The sequence below is a fragment of the Canis lupus genome, chromosome 2 (genome assembly GCF_003254725.2).
Source record: "Canis lupus dingo isolate Sandy chromosome 2, ASM325472v2, whole genome shotgun sequence".
In the NCBI taxonomy this organism is placed as follows: Eukaryota; Metazoa; Chordata; class Mammalia; order Carnivora; family Canidae; genus Canis; species Canis lupus.
The window spans coordinates 71,204,263-71,227,823 of record NC_064244.1 but is presented as its reverse complement, the minus strand read 5'-3'; the positions used below and the strand labels follow the sequence as shown (position 1 = coordinate 71,227,823).

Genomic DNA, 23,561 nt, shown 5'->3' with positions numbered 1-23,561 from the left:
TCTAAATTTTCAGCCCATTCCGGTCCTATTCACCTCACCGCCATTAAACTGTGAGCTCTGAGAGCAGGAACTGTGCCTTAGCTCCGGTCCTGTGGTGGGAAGTTCCTAAAGGGACCTAGTCTTCCCATCCCAGGGGAAAGTTTCCTGGAGTTCTTGGTGTAGTACCCAGAATTGACACTAGAGGGAGTATGGACATCACTGCAGGACCATCCAGGAGCTGGGGCGTGTGTGTGTGTGTGTGTGTGTGTGTGTGTGTGTGTGTGTGTGTGTGTGAGAGAGAGAGAGAGAGAGAGAGAGAGAGAGAGAGAGAGATGGGGAGGGAGAGAGAGAGATGGGAAGGGGGAGAGAACTACTGGAGTAGATAATAGGTCCACCCAGCTTAGTACGCGAACAATAGGATTCAGGATAGACTCCCCCCCAGTAAGTCCTGCCCACACATTTCTTTTCTTACTTTTCTCCACACTCCATACCCCTTGGATTCCCGACCCTTTTGCCTCTGACCTTCCAACCTTCTTCCGCGCTGCATCTGTACCCTCAATCCTCCCATACATAACTGTTTGCACTTGCCTGACTTGGCCATGCTCTACGGTATCTCTGAGCCTTTGCACATGCTGTTCCCTCCATGGGAGATGATCTCACCTTCTGGCTGCTTCATTGGGCTGACTTTTCTTTCACATCCTCCAAGAAGTCTCCCCTGGCCTCCACTCTGGCCTTGCCCCCTAAGTGTTGTAATGGTTTACTGTTTTGCCTCCTGGACAGGACCAGCCTACAGGAGACATCAGTAAATGTGTGCAAAATTAATAAATGACTTGGTTCTCTTATGAATATAATCCTATGTATATATATGGGGCTACTCCAGACCCCTGTCTGTACCATGCTCTCCCTGAACTTGACTCTGGGTTAGTATTATATGTTCCCATACTGCTCCATCAAATAAGGAATAAATATGATACAGTGCGATGCATGAGACTTTGAAGTCCATAGGCTAAAATCCTGACTCTTATCATCCAACTGTGTCACCTTGGGCAAATGTTGTAGCCTCTCGGAGTCTTCATTTCCTGTTTTGTAAAATGGGAATAATCACCCTTCTGCACTCATTGTGGTGAGGATCAAATTAGATGATGCATGTGAAACACCCAGCATTAGCCAATTAGGTATCCTCCTCCCCCACCATGAACTTGGAAATAAAATTGCCCTCTGAGTCTTAAGCCAGTAAAATCCACACAGCATCACGGAGGAGAAGAGCCAGGTGGGGGAGTGAATGAGGCGAGAGATGGTTTTGTAAACGACTGAAGAGTTTTGTGAACAGTGGAAACCGCAATCAAGGTGACCCGCCTGTAATCTCAGGGAGGCAGGGCCAGGATGTGATTGAAATTGAGAAAACAGAGGCCTAATCAATTGCATTGTGCTCTATCAGAAGGGAACAGAAGGATGCACAGAAAAGGGGGTACAAGGGAGAATTCATTTGGCTGCACCAGAGGGAGGGACAGGGAACCAGTAGATACAGGGATTCCAGGCTCTGGTCTCTGCTGGGGAGCACCAAGGGCCTGGTAAACTCCAGGAGGCTCACTATTCTGCTGGGCCTTCATTTGAAATAAATAGGATAAGTAATTTATAAATGGACGTGACAAAGAGGGTGAACATGAGTTGAACATTTTATTGTCCTTTCACAGAGGAGGAAATTGAGGCTTGGAGAGATTAATAATTTGCCTCACTCACAAGTGAATGGTGGAGGCAGGTTTCACACCAGGCACTGCAGCTCCAGAGCTGTGCAGTTATCTGTTTACTCCATGGCAAGCGGACACACTGGCCTCTGGCTTCTGTGTCAGGCTCTTGTGAGTTTAGTCAGCCAGAAACAGGCTCTCAGAAAGCCATGGCCCCTGAGTTCAAGTGTGTAGAGAGCACAAATGTACAGGGCTCCCACCCCTCTGACCACCTCTCTCAGCAGCCAATTGGCCTCTTCATCTTACTGCTCCCATGCAGCAGTCTCCAACACAGGGCTCAGCGCAGGACACTCCATCTGCATTGGTCACCTTGTCTCCTTTCCTTAGGATCCTCAACTTGGAGGGATTTCTGGGAACCTTTCTACCAATATCTAGAGGGAGAAAGATCTTCCAAATATCTACGTGGGGCAGATAAGATCCCTTCAAAGACTGAAGTCTAGAAAGATCATGGTCTTTGGTGTGAGACCTGGGTTCAAGTCCCAGCTCTGTCACATGCACCCGGCTGACCTTGATACATCACGTAACCCCTGAGCCTCAGTTTCCTCATCTGTAAATTGGGGCTGGACATAGAACCAGACTCAGGATTAAATGAAAAGATGGATGTAAACACATCTGGCATGCAGCAGACAATTAACAAGTGAGTTATTATTACTATTTCTCCCCAGCCTGGTTGTGGACTCCTCTGGGACAGATAGGTCTTGTTGGAGTTTGTTTTCCTGGGGTCCTACCTACCAAAGGGCCCTTCCCAGAGTTATGTTTCGTAACTGTTGGCCAGTTGCAGCAGTGATTCCTAGCTCCCAGACTCTTCCCCACCATCCTCCCCCAGTCCATTCCCTGAGGAAGTCAGGGGTCTGTGATTTCCTGATGGGAGAGGTGGGAACCCTTATTCCGTTACTTTTGTTTCCGCTTGGAAGCACATCAGCTGCCAGAGTCTCTCAAAGCGGCAGCAAGGGCACAGGAATATTCTTCATTGCACAGGTGCATGGCAGGTTATTTAGTATCCCCAATCCCTGCCCACGACATGCCCGTAGGAGCCCCCAGTCCTTGTGACCAACGAAAGTGCCTTCCACCCTCTCCAAAGCCCCTTAGGGAGCAGAGTTGCCTGGAGTGAAATCCAATGAGGTAGACTAGCTCTCAGACCTCTACTTTCCCTTCCCTTCTGTCTTTTTTTGAGGAGCTGCAGAGAGTCCTCTGTGGTCTTCCCCACTGTCCCTGTCAAAAGAGGTCTAACAGGTTATGCTCTTCTGCCTGTGATGAATGGTATATCTGCTGAAATCAAGTAGAGAATTAGCAGACCCACTGCACATAGATTGAAAGCCACTTTAGTAATGAAGGGGGACATTTTGATCTCTGCCTGCCTATCTTCTGTATCCATCTCTCAGCTTGTCCTAAACTCACATGGGGATGAGCATCAGGACTTCTGAGTATCCCAAAACACACTTTGAGTTCCCTCTGTTCAGTAGGCATTAGGGTACTCTCTTACCTCTCCCTCCTCCCAGCAGCCAAAGCAGTCACACTCCCCTTCCTCTGGCCACCATTTCCCCTAACAGAAGGGATTTTTATGGCTCAAGGATTCGTATTGTCACTTTTCTTATTTACAAAAAGCAATAAACACACACATGATTCAGAGAGATGGTGAGCCCTCAGCAAGCCTTCCCTCACCCTGGGCTTGGACCTCAGTCCTGGACTACAGTGTCCACCCAGCAGGAAAGGGATCCAGCAAAAACTTTCCCTGTCTTGCAATTAACAGACACAAGAGAATTGAGTAGGAGGTAAATTCAGAGTGGGATGGATAGGGTAAAAAAGCAGAGATAGGAGGTAAGTGAGGGAAAGGATATACAGTTTTATAAATAACTAGACAAGGTCTGAGCATTTCTTTTGAGGGAGAGGTGGGAAGAGAATCTAGAGGTAGGCGCCTAAGTGGGAAGAGGAGAAATAGTGCTTGGAGCCAGAGTGAGGGATGATCTCTAAGCCTCTACTGGCCCCATCTTTAAAATGAGAGGATTGTTGCCCTAGAGGGGCAAGCAGGTTGCTCTGAAATGCTAGGACCCTAAAGGGTTCTAAGCCTGGGAGCTTTGGGATCAGAGCCCTGGGGATTGGAAGGGGGATTGGTGGGTACCCCAGAAAGGTGGTTGATGACCAAATAGGCTATGTCTGATCCCCAGGCTGGTACTGGGGTTCTGTAGAAGTGAAGTAGTCTTCAAGGAAGGACTGCAGGTACTCGAAGGTAGGCCTCTCCTCTGGGTCCATACGCCAGGTCTGCTCCATGGCTTCATATAGGGATGCTGGGCAGCCTGGGGGGCATGGCATGTGGTAGCCATGCTCCACCTGTTCCAACACTTCCCGGTTATTCATGCCTGGAGGGTGGGGCTTTGTCATTCAGGGGGCCTAGTCCCTCTGAAAGAGGCAACCAGGAAAAGCCCCTCCATGACCACCCACCCTTCCACCTCCCCACCCCAGCAAACCTGGATAGGGGACTCGGCCCTTGCTGATGAGCTCAGTGAGCAGAATCCCAAAGGACCACACATCTGACTTGATGGTGAATTTGCCAAAGAGAGCAGCCTCCGGGGCTGTCCACTTGATGGGGAACTTGGCCCCTGCAGAGATTGGGAGAGAAGGGAAGGGTATTGGGGAGGTCCCTGGGGATAGCTGGATTAAGAGAATGGCATGTTGGGGAACCTGACTGGCTCAGTCAGAAGGGCATGTGACTTTTGATCTTGGGGTTGTGAGTTTGAGCCCCATGTTGAGTGTAGAGATTTCATGAATAAATAAACTTAAAAAAACTCACAAGCCTGAAATCAAGAGTTGCATGCTCTTCCAACCAATCTGGTTAGGCGCCCCTGCCAGGCACTGTTTTAAAGTGGTTTACATGCATTAACTCACTTAACCTTACAAAAAGCCCGTGAAATAAATATTATTTTTATTATTATCCCCATTGTACAGATTTGGAAAAGGAGGCACTGACTAGTTAAGTAACTGGCCCAGCTTACATAGTTTATAAGTAGCTAGGATTCATTCCCAGACATTCTAGCTAGACTCTATTGTCTTTCACTTGAGAATTATAGCAATGCTTGGCATATAGTAGGTGCCTGATAGATATCTGTTGACTTACTTTTGTCTGAATATTTTCATTTTATAGATGAGAAAAAAACAGCTCACAGAGGTTAGGTGACTTGCCCAAGGTCACTTGGCTAGTAAGTAGAGGAGTTGGGATTCAAACTTAGAGTGGCCTCTTATACTACTTCAGGATGGGAGTACCCCAGGTGGTCTAGGAGTAGGAGGAATGGTTCCCGAATATGCAGCCCCTTGGTGCACTGGGTAACTCTCGGAAGGTGAGGAGAGGCAGGGCACCTTGCTGGGGATTGTACTCATCATCCTCAATGAGACGAGCCAGCCCGAAGTCAGCTATCTTGCACACCAGTCGTTCCCCAACAAGGATGTTGGCTGCTCTCAGGTCCCGGTGGATGTAGTTCATACGTTCCATGTAGGCCATGCCCTCAGCTACCTGGGGGGGGGGGGGCAAGGTATGGACAGATGGGAACACCATGGCTTGTACATGAGGTCACTTGAAAACCCCACTTTCCAGATGAGGAGACTGAAGCTCAGAGAGGAGCATTGCCCTGCCTCAGGTAGCACAGATGATCCAGTGGATGGGACTGTACTTCCAGGGGCAAGTGTTTAAGGGCACAGGGGTTTCCGGAGGTTAATAGGAGGGCAGTCTGAGATAAAGGCTGCTGTCCCAGTTTACCTGGGCTGCCATATCCACCAACTGGGGCAGTGTCAAATCCTGGCCTTTCCGGTCCTTGAGGAACTCCAGCAAGCTACCTGAGGAAAGGAACTCAGAAAATCAGCGGCAAGACTACCCCCAGCTCCAAGCCAGCCTTCCCTCGCTTGGCCCCGCCCCCAGCCAGGTTCCTTCTCACCCAGCTTGGCCCCGCCCCCTGGCCCCAGCCCTCTCCCTTAGACCCGCCCCCACTCGGGATCCAGCCAGCTGCCTCAGACCCTCACAGATCTCGCCCAGGACCCGCTCCCACAGACACCCAGACTCAGCCCACAGCTCGTTTCTTCCCTGCCTCCGTCCCCCTAGACACGCCCCACTCAGACTCCGCCCCAGATCCTCCCTCATCCCAGATTCGGTCTCCGCTCCCCCAAACCCCACCCACCAACTGACCACCCCGCCCCCAGCGACCGAGGCTCCGCCCCCAGCCCCGGCCCCTAGCCCGGTCTAAATATGGGCCCGCCTCCACTCTCAGGACTCACGTGGTTTCCCTCACCCCGGCCTCACTCTCGGACTCTGCCCAAAGTCCCCTGTCCCATCACAGATCGCCACTCGGGTCCCTCCCCCAGAGACACCGATCTGAACACCCCCGGACTCCGCCTCCTGACCCCGCCCCTCACCGTGGCACATGAACTCGGTCACGATGTAGATGGGCTCCTCCGACACCACGGCGTACAGCTGCACCAGCTTGTCGTGCCGCAGCAGCTTCATGATCTGCGCCTCCGCCAGGAAGGCCTTCGGGGACATGGTTCCCGGCTTCAGCGTCTTCACCGCCACCTTCGTGCTGCCGTTCCACATGCCTGCCAGGTGGTCGTGGTTCGTCAGCACCGGCTCCCGGTTGTCCCAAGCCCGCGCCCCGCCCCCGGGACCTCCGTACCCAGCCACACGTCCCCGAAGCAGCCGGTGCCCAGCCGGCGCTCGAGCGCGATGGAGCTGCGGCTAATCTCCCAAGCATCCTTGGCCAGGCCCATTGTCTGCGGCTTCATGGTGGTGCAGGCCACCGAGAGCAGGTGGCAGAGCCCGTCGTTCACCTCTGGCGGGGGTGGGGGGTGGGGGGCTGTTGCAGGTAGTGGGCAGGCCAGGACGCCCCACCCATTCCTCATCCTGTCCCAGGCGCAGCCCTTCCCCTGCTCCCCTCCCCCATCAGTGGAAAGGAACTAGGCCACAGGGGAGGTCACACGCCGGGGCCAAAGGCAACCTGACCCACTGAGTAGGTGAACATGTTGGTGCCCAGGGAAGGAAGGATGACCCCTGCAGGGTTTGGAGTCCTCTCCATAGGAGGTGGCCTCCAGCTGGGCCTTCAGGGTTAAGGTGGGATTCTGACAGGTAGAAATGAGTTGGGGATTCGAGACAGTGGTGTGGACATGAGGCCCTCGCCCTTCCCTGCACCTCACCTTTGGTATAACTAAAGCAGAAACCTGGGCATTGATTCCCAGCTTCCTCTCAACCCTACAGCCCATCCTCCAAGTCAGGTCTATTTGGCTTCCTGCCCAGCTAGACATTAGGGGGCGCCCTTCTGACGTGGACAGTCTCACACCTGTTCCCTCTGGAATCCTACAGAGCAGGATCCTGGGCTGGGAACCCAAACCCTTGGTTTCCAGTTTTGCTCCAGCCACTACTGCTTTGGGAACCCCTTTCCTTCTCTGGCCCTAATTCTTAGTGGGTTAGTTCAGGGACCCAAAGCACACACCAGCCCTGGAAGCCAGCCCTCACCCATGTAATGCTGTACCAGCTCCTGCACCGAGTGGAACTGGGCCCGTGTGGTGATGTAGTAGCCGCCCGTGTCCAGTTTGCGAATTTTGTAATGCTTCACATGGTCGCCTCTGGTCTGGTCCCAATCCCGGATGGACAGGGAGTAGGCACCTGTGGGCAAGGGTTGTTTTCGAGTCTGCTTTCCTCCTCGCTCATCATTTTGGAGCCTGAGACACCCAAATGCCTGGGGACTCAGAACTTGGATGGCCACATCCCTTGAACTCGGTCCTAGTCAAATCTCTGAACCTCCACCCCTGTCCCATCTGCCCACTCCCCCATGACCCAAGCCCCTCACCACTGTTCCTAGCCCCACCCTAACAGCTGAGCTTCCCATTTGCCCCTTCCCAGGCCCCCACCTTTGGTAGTCTCACTCTCACGAATAAGAAAGGCCCCCCGGGGGTTCCCAGGGGAGAGCAGCTGCCTCTCAGCATCCTTCCTCCCGATCTTTCCAAAGTACCACCTGTTGGGAAGGGCCAGCAAGAGTCAGATACACCCAGATACACCCAGTTCAACCCACAACTCAGCCTCCTGGGGAAAAACACCTCACTAGCCAAGATTCAATTTCCTCACTCTTGAAATGGGGCTCATACACCTGCTTCACAGCCCGGCCCGTGAGGTGCACAGAGACCAGGAATGTGGAATGCTTGGCTTGTGGTAGCCACCCAGTAAAGGTTAGACTTCTCTCCACTCTCTGGGTTTCCCTTCAACTAAAATCACTAGGACCCCAGTCACTAGTGACCTCATCAGGGTGCTACCAGTTTCTGAATGCATCTCACTACCACTCCTCCAAGGGCTCATTTTGCAGATGTGGAACTTGAGGCTCAGAGAGGAGAAGTGACCTTCCCTCAGGACTGGTTGATGAGGTCTACGTGAAATGCTTTACTTCCCAGCCTAGTTCTTTTCCCACCACCTAGGCAATCTCTCAGATCCTTCTCCCCATCCATCCCTACCCCCAAATCCTTTCCTCCTATGACTTCCAAACAACAGCCTTTCCTGCTTCTCTTCCCCTCTTCATGACTGCTCCTGCCTGGCTCTGACTGCTGGTTTTCCTCCACTCTCTTTAACTTGGATATTCTTATAAAGCTAGATTTCAACCTCAGATGTCAGGCATTCCTTCTTTGTCTTGGATATTTTTCCTAAGACTGAACTGTAGCCTTAAATCAACTGTGAAAATACACTGGGAGAACCAGAGTGGCCCCACAAGTGCCATAGAAGACTCAGATGTCCTTTGATTACAAAATTGGCCAATCTGGGGCGCCTGGCTGCCTTCAGCTCAGGTCATGATCTGGAAGGTCCTCAGCTTGAACCCTGTGTCACTTCCTGCTCAGTGAGGAGTCTGTTTCTCCCTCTCTCACTCTGCTTCTCCCCACTAGCTACCCGACCCCCTCCTCACTAGCTCTTATGTGTGTGTGTGTGTGTGTGTGCATGCATGTGTGTGCATGTGTGCACTCTCTCTCTCTCAAATAACTAAATAAAATATTTAAAATAAATAAATAAATAAACCAGTTTACACCTGGGTACTGGGCATAATTTGGGGGACAGGAAGGTACTGGCAAGTAGAGTGTCCAGGTGGGCAGGCAGGATGGGGAAAGAGGAACTGTAGAAGGCCTATGTAGACAGGACACATTCGCAAGTTTTTTCAAAGCCGTGCCCCCACCCATACCCATGGGAGTAGTTACCTCCTTAATAATTAATTTAATAATAACAGTACTTATTTTATGTCATGCTCTGCTTTATTTTTTTTTTTCATGCTCTGCTTTAAAACACCTTATATTCATTTAGTTCTTATAACAACGTTGTGAGGTAGGTCCTATTATTAACCTCCATTAGACAGATGAGGAAATTGAGATACCTAGTGGTTAAGCAACTTGCCCAAGGCCACACGCTCTTAAGCTGTGTTGGCCAGAATAGGAACACCAGTTGTCGCTCAATGGCCTGCAGTCTTAACCACAACGCTGCTCTTAACCATGGCACTGCAATGAGTGTCTCTCAGAGCTTCGTGACACTGCTTCTAAGATGCGGACACAAGCATGAACCTCCCACACCTCCCACCTTCTGCATCATCACCCTTCTCTTTTCCATGACTCCTACCACTTTCTCTGGATGAAGGCCTCACCTCCTCTGAGCTCAGGACCCCAACCACTTCCCTTCGCTCAGGGACACCTCTCCCCTACAAACCAGCCCCCACCTGCAGCCTCTCCATCCCACCAACCTCTACATATGCCCACATTTCTTCCTTCCCCCCCAAAAAACTGTTCTAAGCCCTAACTTGCCATCAACATTCTGTTATATCTCTCACCTTCTCTTCACTTGAAAAAGCACTTCACACTTGGGTCTTCACTTCCTCACCTCCTACTCCCTCCCAGGCTCTGCTGTCTGGCCTCCACCCCCACTTCACACAGAGACATCTCTCACCAAGGTCACCCCATTGCCAAATCCAGTGGCAGCCTCTGACACTCCCTTTCTTGTTTCCTGAAACCTCTCCTCCACCCTCTTGGCTGTTCTGACTTGGCTTGGCCTGGTTTCCTAACGGCAACTTCTCTTTCAAGGCAGCTTTCTCCAAAGTTGAGTCCTAGGGCCAATTTCTTTCTCACTCTTCTCCTCTTCCTTCACCCTCCTGTGCAGCTTTAATTGTCACCTCCATCCTGGAGACTCCCAGATTTCTACACCAGCCCAGTTGTGCCCTCTGCAAGAGCTACAGCAAACAAAGAGCCTTAGTGCCAAGTAGGAAAAGATGCCCTCTCCTCTGGGCTAAGTCAGCAGCCTGGCCCTCTCATACGAAGCACAGCCTAATCCAATTCCTGGCAGTGTCCTTCACCTGGGTGTTCTTCTCTACAGACCTCAACTCAGCAAGTCCCCCACCAGAACCCAGGTATCTATACCTGCTCCTGTGTTCCCCACGTTAGCAAATGGCACCATCACCCACTTAGTTCCTCAAGAAGACTTTGGATCACACTTAATTCCTCCTGTTCCTTATAACCAATGGCAAATTAGTAACAAATCCTGGTGACTCCTGCACTGCAGTCTCTCTGATCCATATATATATAATTATATATGTATATGTGTGTGTATATATATATAATTATATATATATGTGTGTGTATACATATATATATGCACATAGATAAAAAAGTTGTTTATGAGCCTCGGTTTTCTCATCTGTAAAATGGGGACAAAATATCAATGGTGTGACTGTAAGAATTAAATGACTCAAGGTAGGTAAAGTCCCTGTCATCATATCTCAGGCTATAATGGTACACCACGAATGATGATTCCCTGCCTCCTGAACAGAATTACTTCTTTTTTTTTCAAGATTTTATTTATTTTAGGGAGAGAGCAAGAGAGAGTGTGTGTGTAAGCAGAGAGAAGGGCAGATGGAGAGGGACAAGCGACTCTGCTCAGCTAGGAGCAAGACTCAGGGCTCTACACCAGGACCCTGAGATCATGACCTGAGCTGAAATCATGAGTCAGATGGCGGGGCACATGGGTGGCTTGGTCGGCTGGTATCTGACTCTTGGTTTTGGCTGGGGTTGTAGTCTCAGGGTCATGGGATCCAGCTCTGAGTTTAGCCATGAGTCTACTTCTCTCTCTCTGTCTCTCCCTCCCTCTGTCCCTCCCCCTGCTGGTGCATGCACATACTCTCTTTCTAAAACAAATAAATGAATCCTTAAAAAAAAAAGAGTTGGATGCTTAACCAACTGAGCCACCCAGGCACCCCTTTAACAGAATTAATTCTAAGCAATGTCCCCTTGCATTTGTGTAGCATTTTTACAATTTTTAAAAGCTCATATGCTGTTGTTATCAGTGAGTCAATATGTATAATGCATAACAAGTGCAGCCAGACCTATCTGGGTTCAAATACCAACTCCACCTATTTACTAGCCATATGAGCTTGGGTAGGATATTTCACTTCTCTGTGCCTCAGTTGCCTCATTCATAAAGAGAATAATATTAGTTCTTAACTCTGTTAATGCACAGAAAGCACTTTGAATAGTGCCCAGAACATAATACATGCTACATAAATATTAGTTATTGTCATAATCATCATTATTCTCTTATTCTTACAATGACCTCACAGAATTATAGGTAAGAAGATAGGCTCAGAATGGGGCTGTGACTCAGAGGTGGCCTTGGATTCCAGAATCCTGTCCTGTCCATAGGGATTGCAACCTCCCACCCCCACTACTCACTCTTCAGCCTGGATAGAGTCCACAGGGGCCACATAGTTGCTGGGAATATAGCCAGTTCGTCCGGAGCTGAGAGACCGAGCTTCCCACCAGTCACCCTCACTGCAGGCACAGAACACAGTGGGTCAGTGGCAACCCAGCCCCCTGGAGTACCCTGGGGCCAGGCAGGGCCTTGTGAAGGGTCAGGTGGAGACTACCCTTGCCAGCCCCTCACCTTGGACACACACACACACACACCCCTCCAGGGTATTGTCTGTTCTGCTCTCAGCCACTGATGCTGCCCCAGGAAACTTTTCCCTGCAGAAGCAACATGTCTGGGGACATGTGGGCCTCCTGGCTTTCTCCTTTGGCTCCTCAGCTGGGCCGGGGTTTGGGTAGGCAGTGGACAGCTAACTCAGTCACTTTGTCCCCCATTGAAATCTTCCCCTACCCCCAATGATTTCCATATTTCCTTTTGGATAAAATCTAGATTCTTCAACATGGCTTAAAAAGGCCTGCAGAGGGTGGCCCAGGTGGCTCAGCAGTTTAGTGCCGCTTTCGGCCCAGGGCCTGATCCTGGAGTCCCGGGAGCGAGTCCCACTTCGGACTCCCTGCGTGAAGCCTGCTTCTCCCTCTGCCTGTGTCTCTGTGCTTTCTCTCTGTCTCTCATTAATAAATAAATAAAATATTAAAAAAAAAAAAAGGCCTTGCAGAATCTGTTTCCACCCGCCTCTCTAGCTTCTGGCCTCTCCACTCTACACCTCATGCCTTATGATCTACCTAGACTGAACCATTTGGTGGTTTCTAGAAGTCATCCTTTATTCTCATTCTCTCTCACTCTCTTTTCCTCTTCTCCTCACTTCTTGTATGTATTTTTCTAGTCTCACCTTAGAAATCACCTCCTCCAGGAAGCTTGCCCTGATCACTAGCCTTAAGACCATAGTTAGTGTCTTTTCTGGGCCCATATGTCCTCATGTTCCCCCTACATAGTAGCAATTACTCTGAGTTGTTATTGTCATATATCTATGTCCCCAACTAGACTGGAGCTTTCTGAGGGACTAGGTAGGACTCCTCTCTGGGTCCTGCTCCCAGCCCAGGCTGTGTCCTGAGCCAGGTGGCCTGGTTACTTACGTGTTGTTCAGGATGTGGAACTTCTCACCCTTGGTGAAGGTGAGGTCATCCTCTGTCCGGGCCTCATAGTCATACAGGGCGATGAACAGGGTCACCCCAGTCCCTGCAGAGTCAGGGCTACTCAGCAGAGTAGGGCATGGGACAAGGGGCTCCAAGGGGCCTGAACCCCCCAGAGTCTTACTCCCCAGCCAGGTGCTGTGCCTCCCCACAGCTGCAATGCCTGGTTCTCAGAGGCTTTTGGTGTCCAGTGGATTTCTGACTTGAGTTTCATAGCTTGGTTCCCCATGGATTCAGGGTACATGCCTTCCAGCTCGTCCCTCCCACCCTGAGGAGTTCCCAAGTCACCCATTCTTCCTCTTCTCCATCAAGACTTCCCACCCAGGCCTGTCATCAGGGTCCCTATCTCAGATGGAAACAGAGCTATGTCTTCCCCTCAGACTGGGATTTCTGAGGTAGGGCCGTACAGTTTCCATCTGTGGTCTGAAAGTGGGGCTGTGTCTCCCACGTCATAGTGGAGCCCCGTACAGCTGTCTCCTTCCCCCAGGTTCTTCCAGGGTCCACGCAGCGTCTGCCTTCAGCCATGAGACTCACCTGAGATGCCCCTGATGGTGCCCCCATCGAGGAAGGTGGGGTTGGTGGACTGAGTGGGAAAGTTGTTGTAGTTGGGGATATGGGCAAAGGAGGACACGCCCCGGGCCTGAGTAGGGTCAGGGCCATAGCGGTCCGCAGCCCCACTGCCCCTGAATTCCCCTTCCAGGCCAACATCGTCCTTGAGCCCCGGCTCCGACTTCTTGCAGAACACACAGCCCATTCCAGGTGCCCTGCTACAGAACGGGGTATGCCTCACTCTGGGGCCCCTACCAGATAGGCCACCCTCGCACACTCACACAGGCATGCAGTTTCCCCTCTCAGGGTCTTCCCTGGTGAAGGATAAAGGTGGGGCAGGGCCACCTTTGGGTCTACCTCCCAGCTGCCTGAGTATGGTTGGAGGGAGGATGTATATCCTTAATGGGCTGGTTTTCAGCTTTGGGATGCTGCTTGTGTTTATTTATATATTTCTGCCTCCTATTGCTTCGATAAAGTTGTGTTTTTGTCACTTCTTCAGAGTGCTTGTACGTGTGTGTCTTTTGTGTGTCTCTAAGTATTTGTGAGTTTGCCTGTGGGTGTGCCTATGTGTGCGCAGCCTCTTGTGGATATTTGTGTGTCTGTGTGAGTATACAAGTGTGGGTGGGTACGTGTCCCTGTGCACGTGGTAGCTCTGTGTGTTCATGTCTTAGGAGCATATACATATGTACACTGTTGCCGTGCAAGTGTGTATGTGTGTTCCTGTGTGTGCGCGCATGTATCTCTGTGCGTGTAGGTGGTCTGTGTGAGTAGGTGCCTCTGCATCTGTGTGTATGACCACATGCATAACCCTGCGTGGGATCCTACGTGCCTGTCTATGCATGTGTGTCTCTGTGCATACAGGTCTGTGAAAGTATGTGTGAATGTCCCTGTGTGTATGTGTGCGTGTAGCTCTCTGTGTATGTGCATGTCTATGTATGGAGACATGTTGGTGTGTGAGTGTGTGTGAGGGCTCCGTGTGTCTGCACCTGGAGATTCCCTGCAGAGGGGGATCAAGGCCATTTCCTGTTGTGGGTCCAGCCTCTGGCCTCTCAAGCTGCCTCTTTGTGGCTCCCCCATCTGTTACCTAGCAACAGGGCTCTTGTAGGAGGAGGGAGCCATGCAGAGTTGTGGGGCTCAGGAAGGCCACCCCACCCCTTTTCCTGACCCTGAAAGCCTTCAGCCCCCTCTCTCCCCACTCACCCCTTCGGCTCCTACTCCTGGGTCAGTGGGGCTGCGGCATGGTCCTCAGGAGGGGCCAGAGACCTGAAGGCGAGAGACAAGGACATGGAAGATGAAGGCTCTGCCAAGGTTCCTGCGAGCCAGCTGCCAGCTTCTGCCCTCTTCAGGAAGCCAGGCCTGGGCTCTGTCCCAGCATGACTTCTGCCTTCTTTTTCCTTCCCACCGCCCCTGGCAAACTTACATGTCCACCCTCACACAGGACACACCACCCACACCAACTCTCTCACACTCATATCCACCTGACACACCAACTCCCTGACACACACACACACCCCAGCACACAGTCACACACCAACACCCACAGCATACATTCACATGAGTGTGCTCACCAATAACACCAACACGCTGACACAAACTAACTCTCACGCAAGTCCAAGCTCTGCCGCCCAGATACACGCACACATACACAGGCACACAGGCTGCCTGATAGGTTGACAGACTCATCCTCACAATTTTGTGTTAGGCCCACCTCTCTCATTGGATTTCTGTCAAGCCATGCTCATCTCACTCACAGGCCCCCCAGTCACTGGCTCCTAAAAACCAGCCCTTCCTTCTCATGCTGCCTCTGCTCCCACCTGGGCTCCGTAAGCTCCAGCAGTCCCAGGGTTACATCTGGTGGCAGGCTGAAAGTGGACACCTACCTCCAGAGCTTGCTCCTAATCCCACACATCAGATAAAGGCCCAGATCAGAACTAGGGCCCCCAGGATCCCTTGGGGAGGAGCCCCTCCAATGAGCTAAGGCTTTCCCGATAGTGATGTCCTCTGAGCAACGGGGCAGGCAGATCATTGAGCAAGGGCTCCCCACACCCCACCAGAAACTCTGCCATTGCAACACTTAGAGAGGAACTGCTGGGGAGAGGGCTCAGTTTCTTAAGATGTGAGAGGAATGGAGAGTTATAGGGTGGGGCTAACCCAGTGAACCCTGATTTCCCCCAGAGGGCTGAGGAAGGACCCTTGTGACAGGTGCTCCCACCTGACATCTCTCGGCCCCCAAGTCCAGTTCCCGTAGGGACATCCTCCTCATCTTCCCTCCGGGTCCTGCCCCTCCTACTGAGGATACTCACCTCTTCCAGGAAGCCTTCCTGGCTCCACCAGATCCAGCCGCTCAGAGGATGGCTCTGTCACATTAGACCCACCCTTCCTCTAGACCCACCAGCCCCTCTCACTCTTCACTGTAACTGTTCTCCCATGTGTATGGGGGGGGTGACACCCATCTGGCGAACTGTGAAGCAGGCTGTGGTAAGAGCCCTAAAATAGCCTGTGTTCACTAAGCCATTGTCGTGCTTTTCACCTCAGGACCCCTCCCCTGGGGTGCAACCACTGTGTCTGAAAGTCTCCAGGACACTGAGGGTTGGTTGGGCCTGAGGAGAGAAAATAGGTGGAGGTGGGGGGCATCCCGGACCTGGGAAAGGAAGGGATTTCAGGCATTGAGGGGACAGATGGGGATAGGATGAAAACAAAGGTTACAGGGTGAGAATGGAGGTTTTCTCACAGAAAGACACAGACCCATCTCAAATGGCACACAGGGCCTCTACCCAGATCCACATAGCCCTCCTGACACATTCTTGGATACACACATTACCTCAGCTCCACACAGCACCTCACAGAGACTCTGAGCTCCTCTATACACAGACATCTTCAAATACCCACATCCCCATATACAGACACCCCCGGCCCCCACCCACCTACACACATGCACATACACACACCATACACACAGCCTCTCCACAAGAACAGCATATACAGGATTTTAGCACTTACTAGGTGCCAGCCACTGCATTAAACACTTTACATATATTACTGCATTTTATTCTCATAACAACACTCTGACCTATTACTATTGCTGCCTATTACTATAAGGCAACTGAGGCACAGAGAGTTTTAGAGCCTGGTCACATACATAATGAATCCTGACGTTTGGCTCTAGAATCTGAGCCACTTCTCTCCCATGCCTGGTCACAGACACGGATAATTACAGCCATTCCTGCAAGCATGCACAGATGCACAGAGCCCCCAGAGGGACACACAGAGATATACAGAGCCCTGTGCTGATTCACAGACCCACACAGAGCACCTCTCTATAAGAGACACAAATGTGTGCAACTTCTTGGGTCCCCACATAGATACGAGGTTGCCACTTCCTAAAATACCCAGATAAATATCACAACATTTTTAAAATTCTTTTTATAAAAATATTTTATTCATTTATTCATGAGACACAGAGAGAGGAAGAGACACAGGCAGAGGAAGAAGCAGGCTCCCCATGGAGACTGATGTGGGACTCGATCCCAGGACACCAGGATCATGACCCAAGCCAAAGGCAGACACTCAACCAGTGACCCACCCAGGTGCACTTTAACTCTTTTTTAAAAGTAGGCTGTAGGGCAGCCCGGGTGATTCAGCAGTTTAGCGCCCCCTCCAGCCCAGGGCATGATCCTGGAGACCCCGGATAGAGTCCTGCATCTTTGAGCTTCCTGCATGGAGCCTGCTTCTCCCTCTGCCTGTGTCTCTGCCTCTCTCTCTCTCTCTCTGTGTGTGTGTGTCTCTCATGAATAAATAAATAAAATCTTAAAAATAAATAAATAAAAATAAAATAAAAGTAGGCTGTAGGCCCAACGTGGGGCTCAAACTCACAAAAGATCAAGAGTGGCATGCTCCACTAACTGAGCCAGCCCGGTGCCCTATCACAACATTTTTAAGGCAGCCTAATGAGATTCCCAAGTTCTGCATGCCTGGAATGGGGGTGGGGATGGTTCAAAAACTGTGAGCCTCTGAGAAGGAGCCAGAGGGTTCTGTGGGCTGAGGAAGAGCTCTGGGCAGGGTGGAGAGTGCAGGGAACAGACAGTAGGGAGCAGCTCTTAGGACTTGGCACTCCCAGCCTGATGGGGACTGAAGTCCAGGGTTAAGCATGGCTCTCTGGGTGCCAGCATGCAGAAGTGGTTGGAGGATATGGGTGAGGGGGGTTGGGCACAAGGTCTGGGACCTGCACAATCCAAGGCATTGAGGGAGACACGCAATATGTGACCATACTCATGTGGCTCTGTCAGAGGAAAGAGAGAGATGGGAGAGACAGAGAAAGAAAAGACAGAGACAGAGGTTGAGAGATACAGAGAGGTAAAGAGTGAGACAAGTACAAAGAGAAACACAGCGTGGTGTGCTGGCATACTGATTCTCAAAATGAAAAAAAAAAAAGGGCCCTGATTTGTAGCATTTGCTGATTTCTGTTGTATAAATATTCTTACCATGGCTGATTTCAAGTAACTGAGGTGACTTCTTGAACACTGGGCTGGGAAGAGATTCATACAATCAGCTCCCCAGAGCCAGGACTAGCTGGCTCCAGCAGCTCACTGCCAGGAAGGAATAAAAAGAGGCAAACAGAGATAAAAACGAGAAACAGAATGACAACAGAGAGTGACAGAGACAGAAAAAGAGATAGGGAGAAATTAGGAGAAACTTGGAGAATTAAAGAGTCAAAGGCAGAGGAGAAAAGGCAGAAGAGGCAGCTTGGGCTCAGGTGTCTGCAGACAGACAGCCCCCAGGACTCTTCCTCTTTGTCTGCCTCATGTCCTAAGTGGTTGCCCCCCCTCTTCGGAGAGTAATTTGACTTCCTAGAAGTCTGGGTGGCAATAACTATGAGTTTAAAGTTTCTAATTTATTAAATACTCAGTGCCTGGCATTATGCACGCATTCCCATGCATGATCTCATTTAGTTACCCGAGGAAATAGGCTTTATTACTACCTCCTCTTTTACAGATAAGCAACCCAAGTCACAGAAATGGTAAGTAACTTCTCCAAGACCACACCGCAAGTAAGGGGAGGCCAAAATGCAACCCCAGGGGCCCGGGGTGGCTCAGATCATGATCCCAGGGGCTCCCTGCTCAGCAGGGAGTCTGCTTTTCCCTCTACCCCCCACCCCACTCCTGTGAGTGCTCTCTCGGGCTCTCTCTCTCTCACAAATAAAAATCTTAAAATAAATAAATAAATAAAACAAAAATGCAACCCCAATCCATTTGGCTCCAATCCCACAATAAGCACTCTTCTATTTTGCAGCCCCTGTAGAAGCAATAATGTGTGTCCCTCTGAGAGGTACAACGAGCCAGGCCCTGTGCTACATGCTCTAAGTCCTCATGATAGCCTAGAGAGGGGAAGCCTGGGTTCTCTCAGGCAACTGTGATTTTCATAGCCTTAGAATCTGAATCCAGACCTCTCTTTCCTCAGAGTTGAGCCAGCTGCCTACTAACACCAGAAAGGAAGCAGCTCAAAGAGTGGCCATAAGCATTCTGGTTACTCAGGTTCATTCTGGTTACTTCAGGTCCAGAGTTCAGTTCACACCATGGCTGTGTTCTTCAGAGCCTGCACAGATATTTAAGATTATGTCTCTTAAATATCTGGTTGATAGGAGTTAGTTTCCATAGCCTCATCTGTGTCAAAATCAAGTGGTAGGTATTAGAGCTGAGGTCCACCCCTGGACCAGGGTGCTCCTGCCTTCAACATCTCCCTCTGTGTAGCCTTACCTAGCTCTGTTCTTTTACTTTTTTTTTTTTTTTTAAAGTAAGCTCTATGCCCAACATGGGGCTTGAACTCATGACCCCCAGATCAAGAGTCGCATGCTCTACCGACTGAGCCAGCCAGGCATCCCTGTTCTTTATATTATATTATTAGCTCCGGGACTCTAGATGAATGATATAAGCCCTCTGAGCCTCCGGTTTTGCATCTGTACCTTCTGTGCAGTTGCTGGGAAGGCTTGAAGAGATGTGGCTTTTACCCAGTGTGCAATGGCCAAGTGAGGCTGAAAACCATAAGCAGCAAAGCTAGAATGCCCCTCATCCAGGGACCATTTATCAGTTCATCTCCCTCTTGTGTGTAGAAGGGAAAGAGACTTGCTCGAGGTCAGACAGCCACAGGGGATTCAAAGCCAGGACCATTAATTCAGGTCCAGAGTTCAGTTCACACCGTGTGAACACCCTGTGTTCTTCAGAGCCTGCACAGGTCATGCTGTCTCTGACTAGTATACGTCATATTTCCAGCCCATGGCCAAGTGAACATGCCACTCCTGCCAAAGGGCAGCTGGCCACTCAGCAGGGAGCCAGCCTTAGGCCTAGCCCTACTCCTGAACATAGGAGTCCTAGGCCCACCCATTCTTTCTTGAGGTCCATGCTTCCCGAAGCCATGTCAGGGCTTCGATGTAGACACAGGATGTCCTGTTCCCCCCTAACCCCTGCCAAGTGTCTGTGAAACCTGGAGACAGATTTAAGCTTATTTCTATGCAGCCTGACAACTAGCTTGAAACATTGGGGAAGTCGGTTCACCTCTCTGAGCTGTAGTTTCTTTGCCTTATAGAAAATAGGAATATAAATCTCTACCTCATGGGGTTGTTTCGGAGCATCAAATGTGAAAGCACCAGGCACACAGCTGGTGTGCAGTGAACTTTCACTTCTGCTCCTTTCCCTCGAGGAAGGCCCCTCCAAGGCCCAGGGAGGGGGAGCAGCAGGGTGGAGAAGAAAGAGAAGTTCCCAGAGTGAGGTGGGAGGGCTGAGCTGGTTAGGTCGCTGGGGGGATTTCAGAAAGAGGGAACTGGGACTTTGGGCAGCAGCAGGAAACCACCATCCTGCAAGAGTTCCGGCTACTCTTCAGGGCTCTGGGCTGGCCAGGGGCAGGGCACTGCGCCCCATCCCCTCACCAATACTGGAGCCCTCTGACCAGAGGCTTTTATCTCTCATTCGCAGAGGCCCTCTGTCCCTCACTGAACTCCACTGTCTCTTACTAACCCTCATCTCTTTCACTGAGGCCTCATCTCTCATTGAACCTCTACCCATCCCACACCATTCTTTCTTGAGGCCTTATAGCACCCCACCCCTAACACCCAGGCCCCAAGAAGACATTCCCGAGTCTGACTCTACCACCAGGTGTGGTGGGGGCATGTGAGAGAGGGGCCCTATCTTTGCCACACTAGCTTTATCCTCCACATGATCCTGAAGGTGTCAGCTGAATCTTCTCCACTTGTGTGGGGTCATGGTGGTTTCTCATCTGTTTCTGAAAACCCACCCACCAGCTTCTATTTCAAGGGTCTTCAGGGATTCCAGTTTTAAGGAGATGGGAGCCATGGGTGGTCCAGGGAGATCTGAGGGAATAGGAGTCTAGATTCCATGATGTGGTCAGACAGGAAGCCTCCTCCCCTGGTTCCACCTCATACCAGGTCAAACCTTCAAACCAGGTGGTCTGCTGGTATGCTTGGTGCACAAAGGGCCCTGGCTTCTCCTTCTCCAGCTCTGGGGTCCCCCTAACCAGCCTCCCAAGGTCTGGCCACTTCCTTTGCCACATTAGCTCCAGGTGGCTGTAGAGAACACCCAAACACCCACACAGCTGCTCGTGCTCATTCACTCAAAGCCCAAACCAGACTCACAAACACTGACACCTCGCTCATAGCTTCAAGCCCACAGGGTTCATGCAGCCCATACACTCCCCACCTTCTCCGACAATTCGCCAGTCACCCACTCCTCTTTCCACAAGGCTTCAAGGGATTTAGTAGGGATGAGGAGGGATCTCAAGCTTCGGTTCCACCTACTTCTTTCACTACATCATGGGCAAGATGCCCTGGATTCCAAGTCCCCACTTCTGGCCCTATTAGCCCTTGACCGCTGAACCTCCCTCTTCCTATCTGTGAAGTGAGAACAGCTCTGTTCTCCCACCACCACCACAGGGGAAGGATGCCAAAAGACTCAGAGGTCCCTGGGTGTGGTACTGTAGGGGTTGAGGATAGACCCTCAAACCTGTTGACTTTCCCAGAATGGGACTTCAACAGATTCACAAACATTTATTTATTAGATGTCACTTTGTGTGCTGGTCCTGGAGTCCCTGTCAGGCTTTCTGTACCCCCTCCATGCTTTTGAGAAGGTGAAAGAAAGGATCCCTCCAGGGCAGTAAGAACTCTTAACCCCTCCAGGACACTCTGCAAAAGTGCTTTCTAAAGCACCTGATTCTGGGGATTTAGGATGGGGTGGGGGATAGGGGCTGAGTAGGGGCAAAGGTAATGCCTTCCCCCTCGCTAATTACAGGCCCAGAGAAGGCCTGTAACTTGTCTAAAGTCACACAGCAATCAAGGGCCCCGGGCTGTCTGAGTCCCTGCGACTGCTGAGCCTCCCCCCAGGATGCCTGAACACTCAGCATCATGGCCTTACTCCTCTGTCCAAAAGCCTACCCCTGGACTGAGGACCCCCAAATGGGGGCGGTGGGGGTACCAAGGGGGGCTGCGTGGGCGACGTGCCCAACAGCAGCGGAGCTCGCGGGGCTCCGGCTCTCCACCCTCTGGTTGCTACGGAGACAGCCTCTCCGGGCAATTGCGGTCAAAAGCAGGATTTCCGTCGGGGCTGCCAGCAATTCCCGGATCCCAGGGGGAACGTGGACCGAGGCCGCCACTGGGGGCGGGAAGGGGGCACCCAGAGAGGCCCATCCCTGCGGAGGGCGGGGACTTCCCCAGGAAGCCGGGACCCACGCCTCTAGCTCCTTGGAGGAGTCCCCTCGCCATCCGGGACCCGCCCACCAGGAGGGGAAGGGAGGGTGCAGGTGGCGGCAGTTTGGGCAGCCTCCCCGCCCCACCGGGCTACAGGCTTCCCCTGCGACTTCTCCTCTTTTGGGATAGGGGACTTCCTGGACCCTCGGAATTGTTCTGCATCTTCCAGAAATGGTTCTCCTTGACCTCCTGCAGCGAACTCCCTCACCTGGTCCTCCCCCCCTTACCCTCTTCCAGAACCCTCAGCTTCTCCCCCATCCTCCCTCTCACGGCGCCCTCAGCTTATTCTCCTGCCCCTCTGGGGGGGGGTCCCCTTGGTCCCTCACCCCTGACTCAGCCCCCTTCCCAATTTCTATCAATTCCCCTCGACAGGTTCCCTCCGCTTTCCCTACCAGACCTTTCTAGGGGGCCGGTCCCTTTACTCTGCTTCATCGTATTCCTCCGGCCCCCTCCCCAGGGATTGTCAGTCCCCTTCTCCAGGTGTCCTCCGGGGGTCCTTTCCGGGGCGAGGTCCCTGCTCCTCCAGCTCCGCCCTCCGCCCCCCTGCAGTCCCCGCGGGGCGCCGCGCGGCGCGTCCGGCTGCACCTGCCGGCCGCCTACCTGGTCCCCGGGGGTGGGGGGGCGCCGCCGCCGACCGGCCCCAGGCGAGCGGGCCGGGCTCCCGGCAGCCGCGAGAGCCGACGTCGTGGGGGGCGGGGGGCCCCTGGGGCGCTGCTCGCCTCAGCCCGCCGCCTGCGCTGGGCCGGGAGGAGGAAGCCGCCTCGGACTTCTCTTATTGAAGGGGGCGGCGGCGGCGGCGGGGAGAATTCACAGTCACGCCCCAGCCCCAGGCCGGCTGCCCCAGGCGGGGAGGGGCCCTCGGGATCGCAGGCCCGCCCGCTCCCACTGCCAGCCTCCCCCGGTGCCTCCCCCCTCGCAGCCCTGAACGTCTCTGCCTGCACCCCAACTCCTCCCCCCCGACCTGAACCCCCAGGGCAGCCTTCCCAAAGGTCCCCTCCGACGGGGCAGGTTCCTCAATCCCAGAAGCACCTGCTGTTTTAGATCGATTGGATTTCAGGTTAAGAAGCAGCTTTTCTCTAGCCCTGAAGCCCACCCCCACCCCTTTTTGCAGCTGGAAAAACTGTGCTCCAGATGCGGGCAAGCCTTACCCAAGTTCTCCACAGCCCGTTGGCTTCAGATTGCTGTCACCAGAGCCACTGAAGATCCCTGGTCTCCCTCAGGAGCTGGACAAGTCGGGGGTACAGGGATGTAGGACAGTGGGGAGCAGCGGGGGACTTTTCTCTCAGGACACTGCTTTTGAGAGGAATCAGCCCTCAGGCCACACTGAGGAAGGAGAAGCTGTCAGCCTCCCCCCCTACACCCAAGATTTAGAGAAACTGAGCATCATCCTTTAACATGGTTCCCCTAGCCTATGGGACTAGGAAGGATCCCTGATCCACACCCACCCCCCCACCCCCCAACCTGGAGTTCAATCCTACCTCCCACCACTGTTACTTCAGCTTTTAACCAAGGACTAGGAAAATCCCTCCTCCTCCGGGGAGGAGGAGATGTGTGTGTGTGGGAGGGCTGTTTGGTGGAGAAGTATGTTTATTGGCATATGGTGGGAAAGGAGAGAGGGTGTGTGAGCACAGATGTGTGTGTGTGTGAGTGATTGT

General features: G+C 52.1%; 1 protein-coding gene across 7 annotated transcripts; it reads right to left on the bottom strand.

The window, feature by feature from the left end:
- Positions 1–1,637: 1,637 nt before the first annotated feature.
- FGR (FGR proto-oncogene, Src family tyrosine kinase) lies at positions 1,638–23,212 on the bottom strand. 7 transcript variants are annotated; one of them, XM_025447568.3, is made up of 13 exons: positions 23,055–23,212; positions 14,358–14,420; positions 13,143–13,375; positions 12,552–12,654; positions 11,445–11,543; positions 7,611–7,714; positions 7,216–7,365; positions 6,380–6,535; positions 6,123–6,302; positions 5,473–5,549; positions 5,076–5,229; positions 4,190–4,321; positions 1,638–4,081 (listed from the first exon to the last, which is right to left on the bottom strand). In XM_025447568.3, exons 3-13 carry the CDS (start codon positions 13,360–13,362, stop codon positions 3,873–3,875), a joined length of 1,584 nt encoding a protein of 527 aa, XP_025303353.1. In that variant the 5' UTR covers positions 13,363–13,375; positions 14,358–14,420; positions 23,055–23,212; the 3' UTR covers positions 1,638–3,872. The 7 variants fall into 7 exon arrangements, with proteins under 7 accessions (XP_025303353.1, XP_025303356.1, XP_025303352.1 ...); XM_025447571.3 differs by lacking the exon at positions 23,055–23,212 and adding an exon at positions 22,507–22,618 and having other exon boundaries at positions 13,143–13,372; XM_025447567.3 differs by lacking the exon at positions 23,055–23,212 and adding an exon at positions 22,507–22,617.
- Positions 23,213–23,561: the final 349 nt, after the last annotated feature.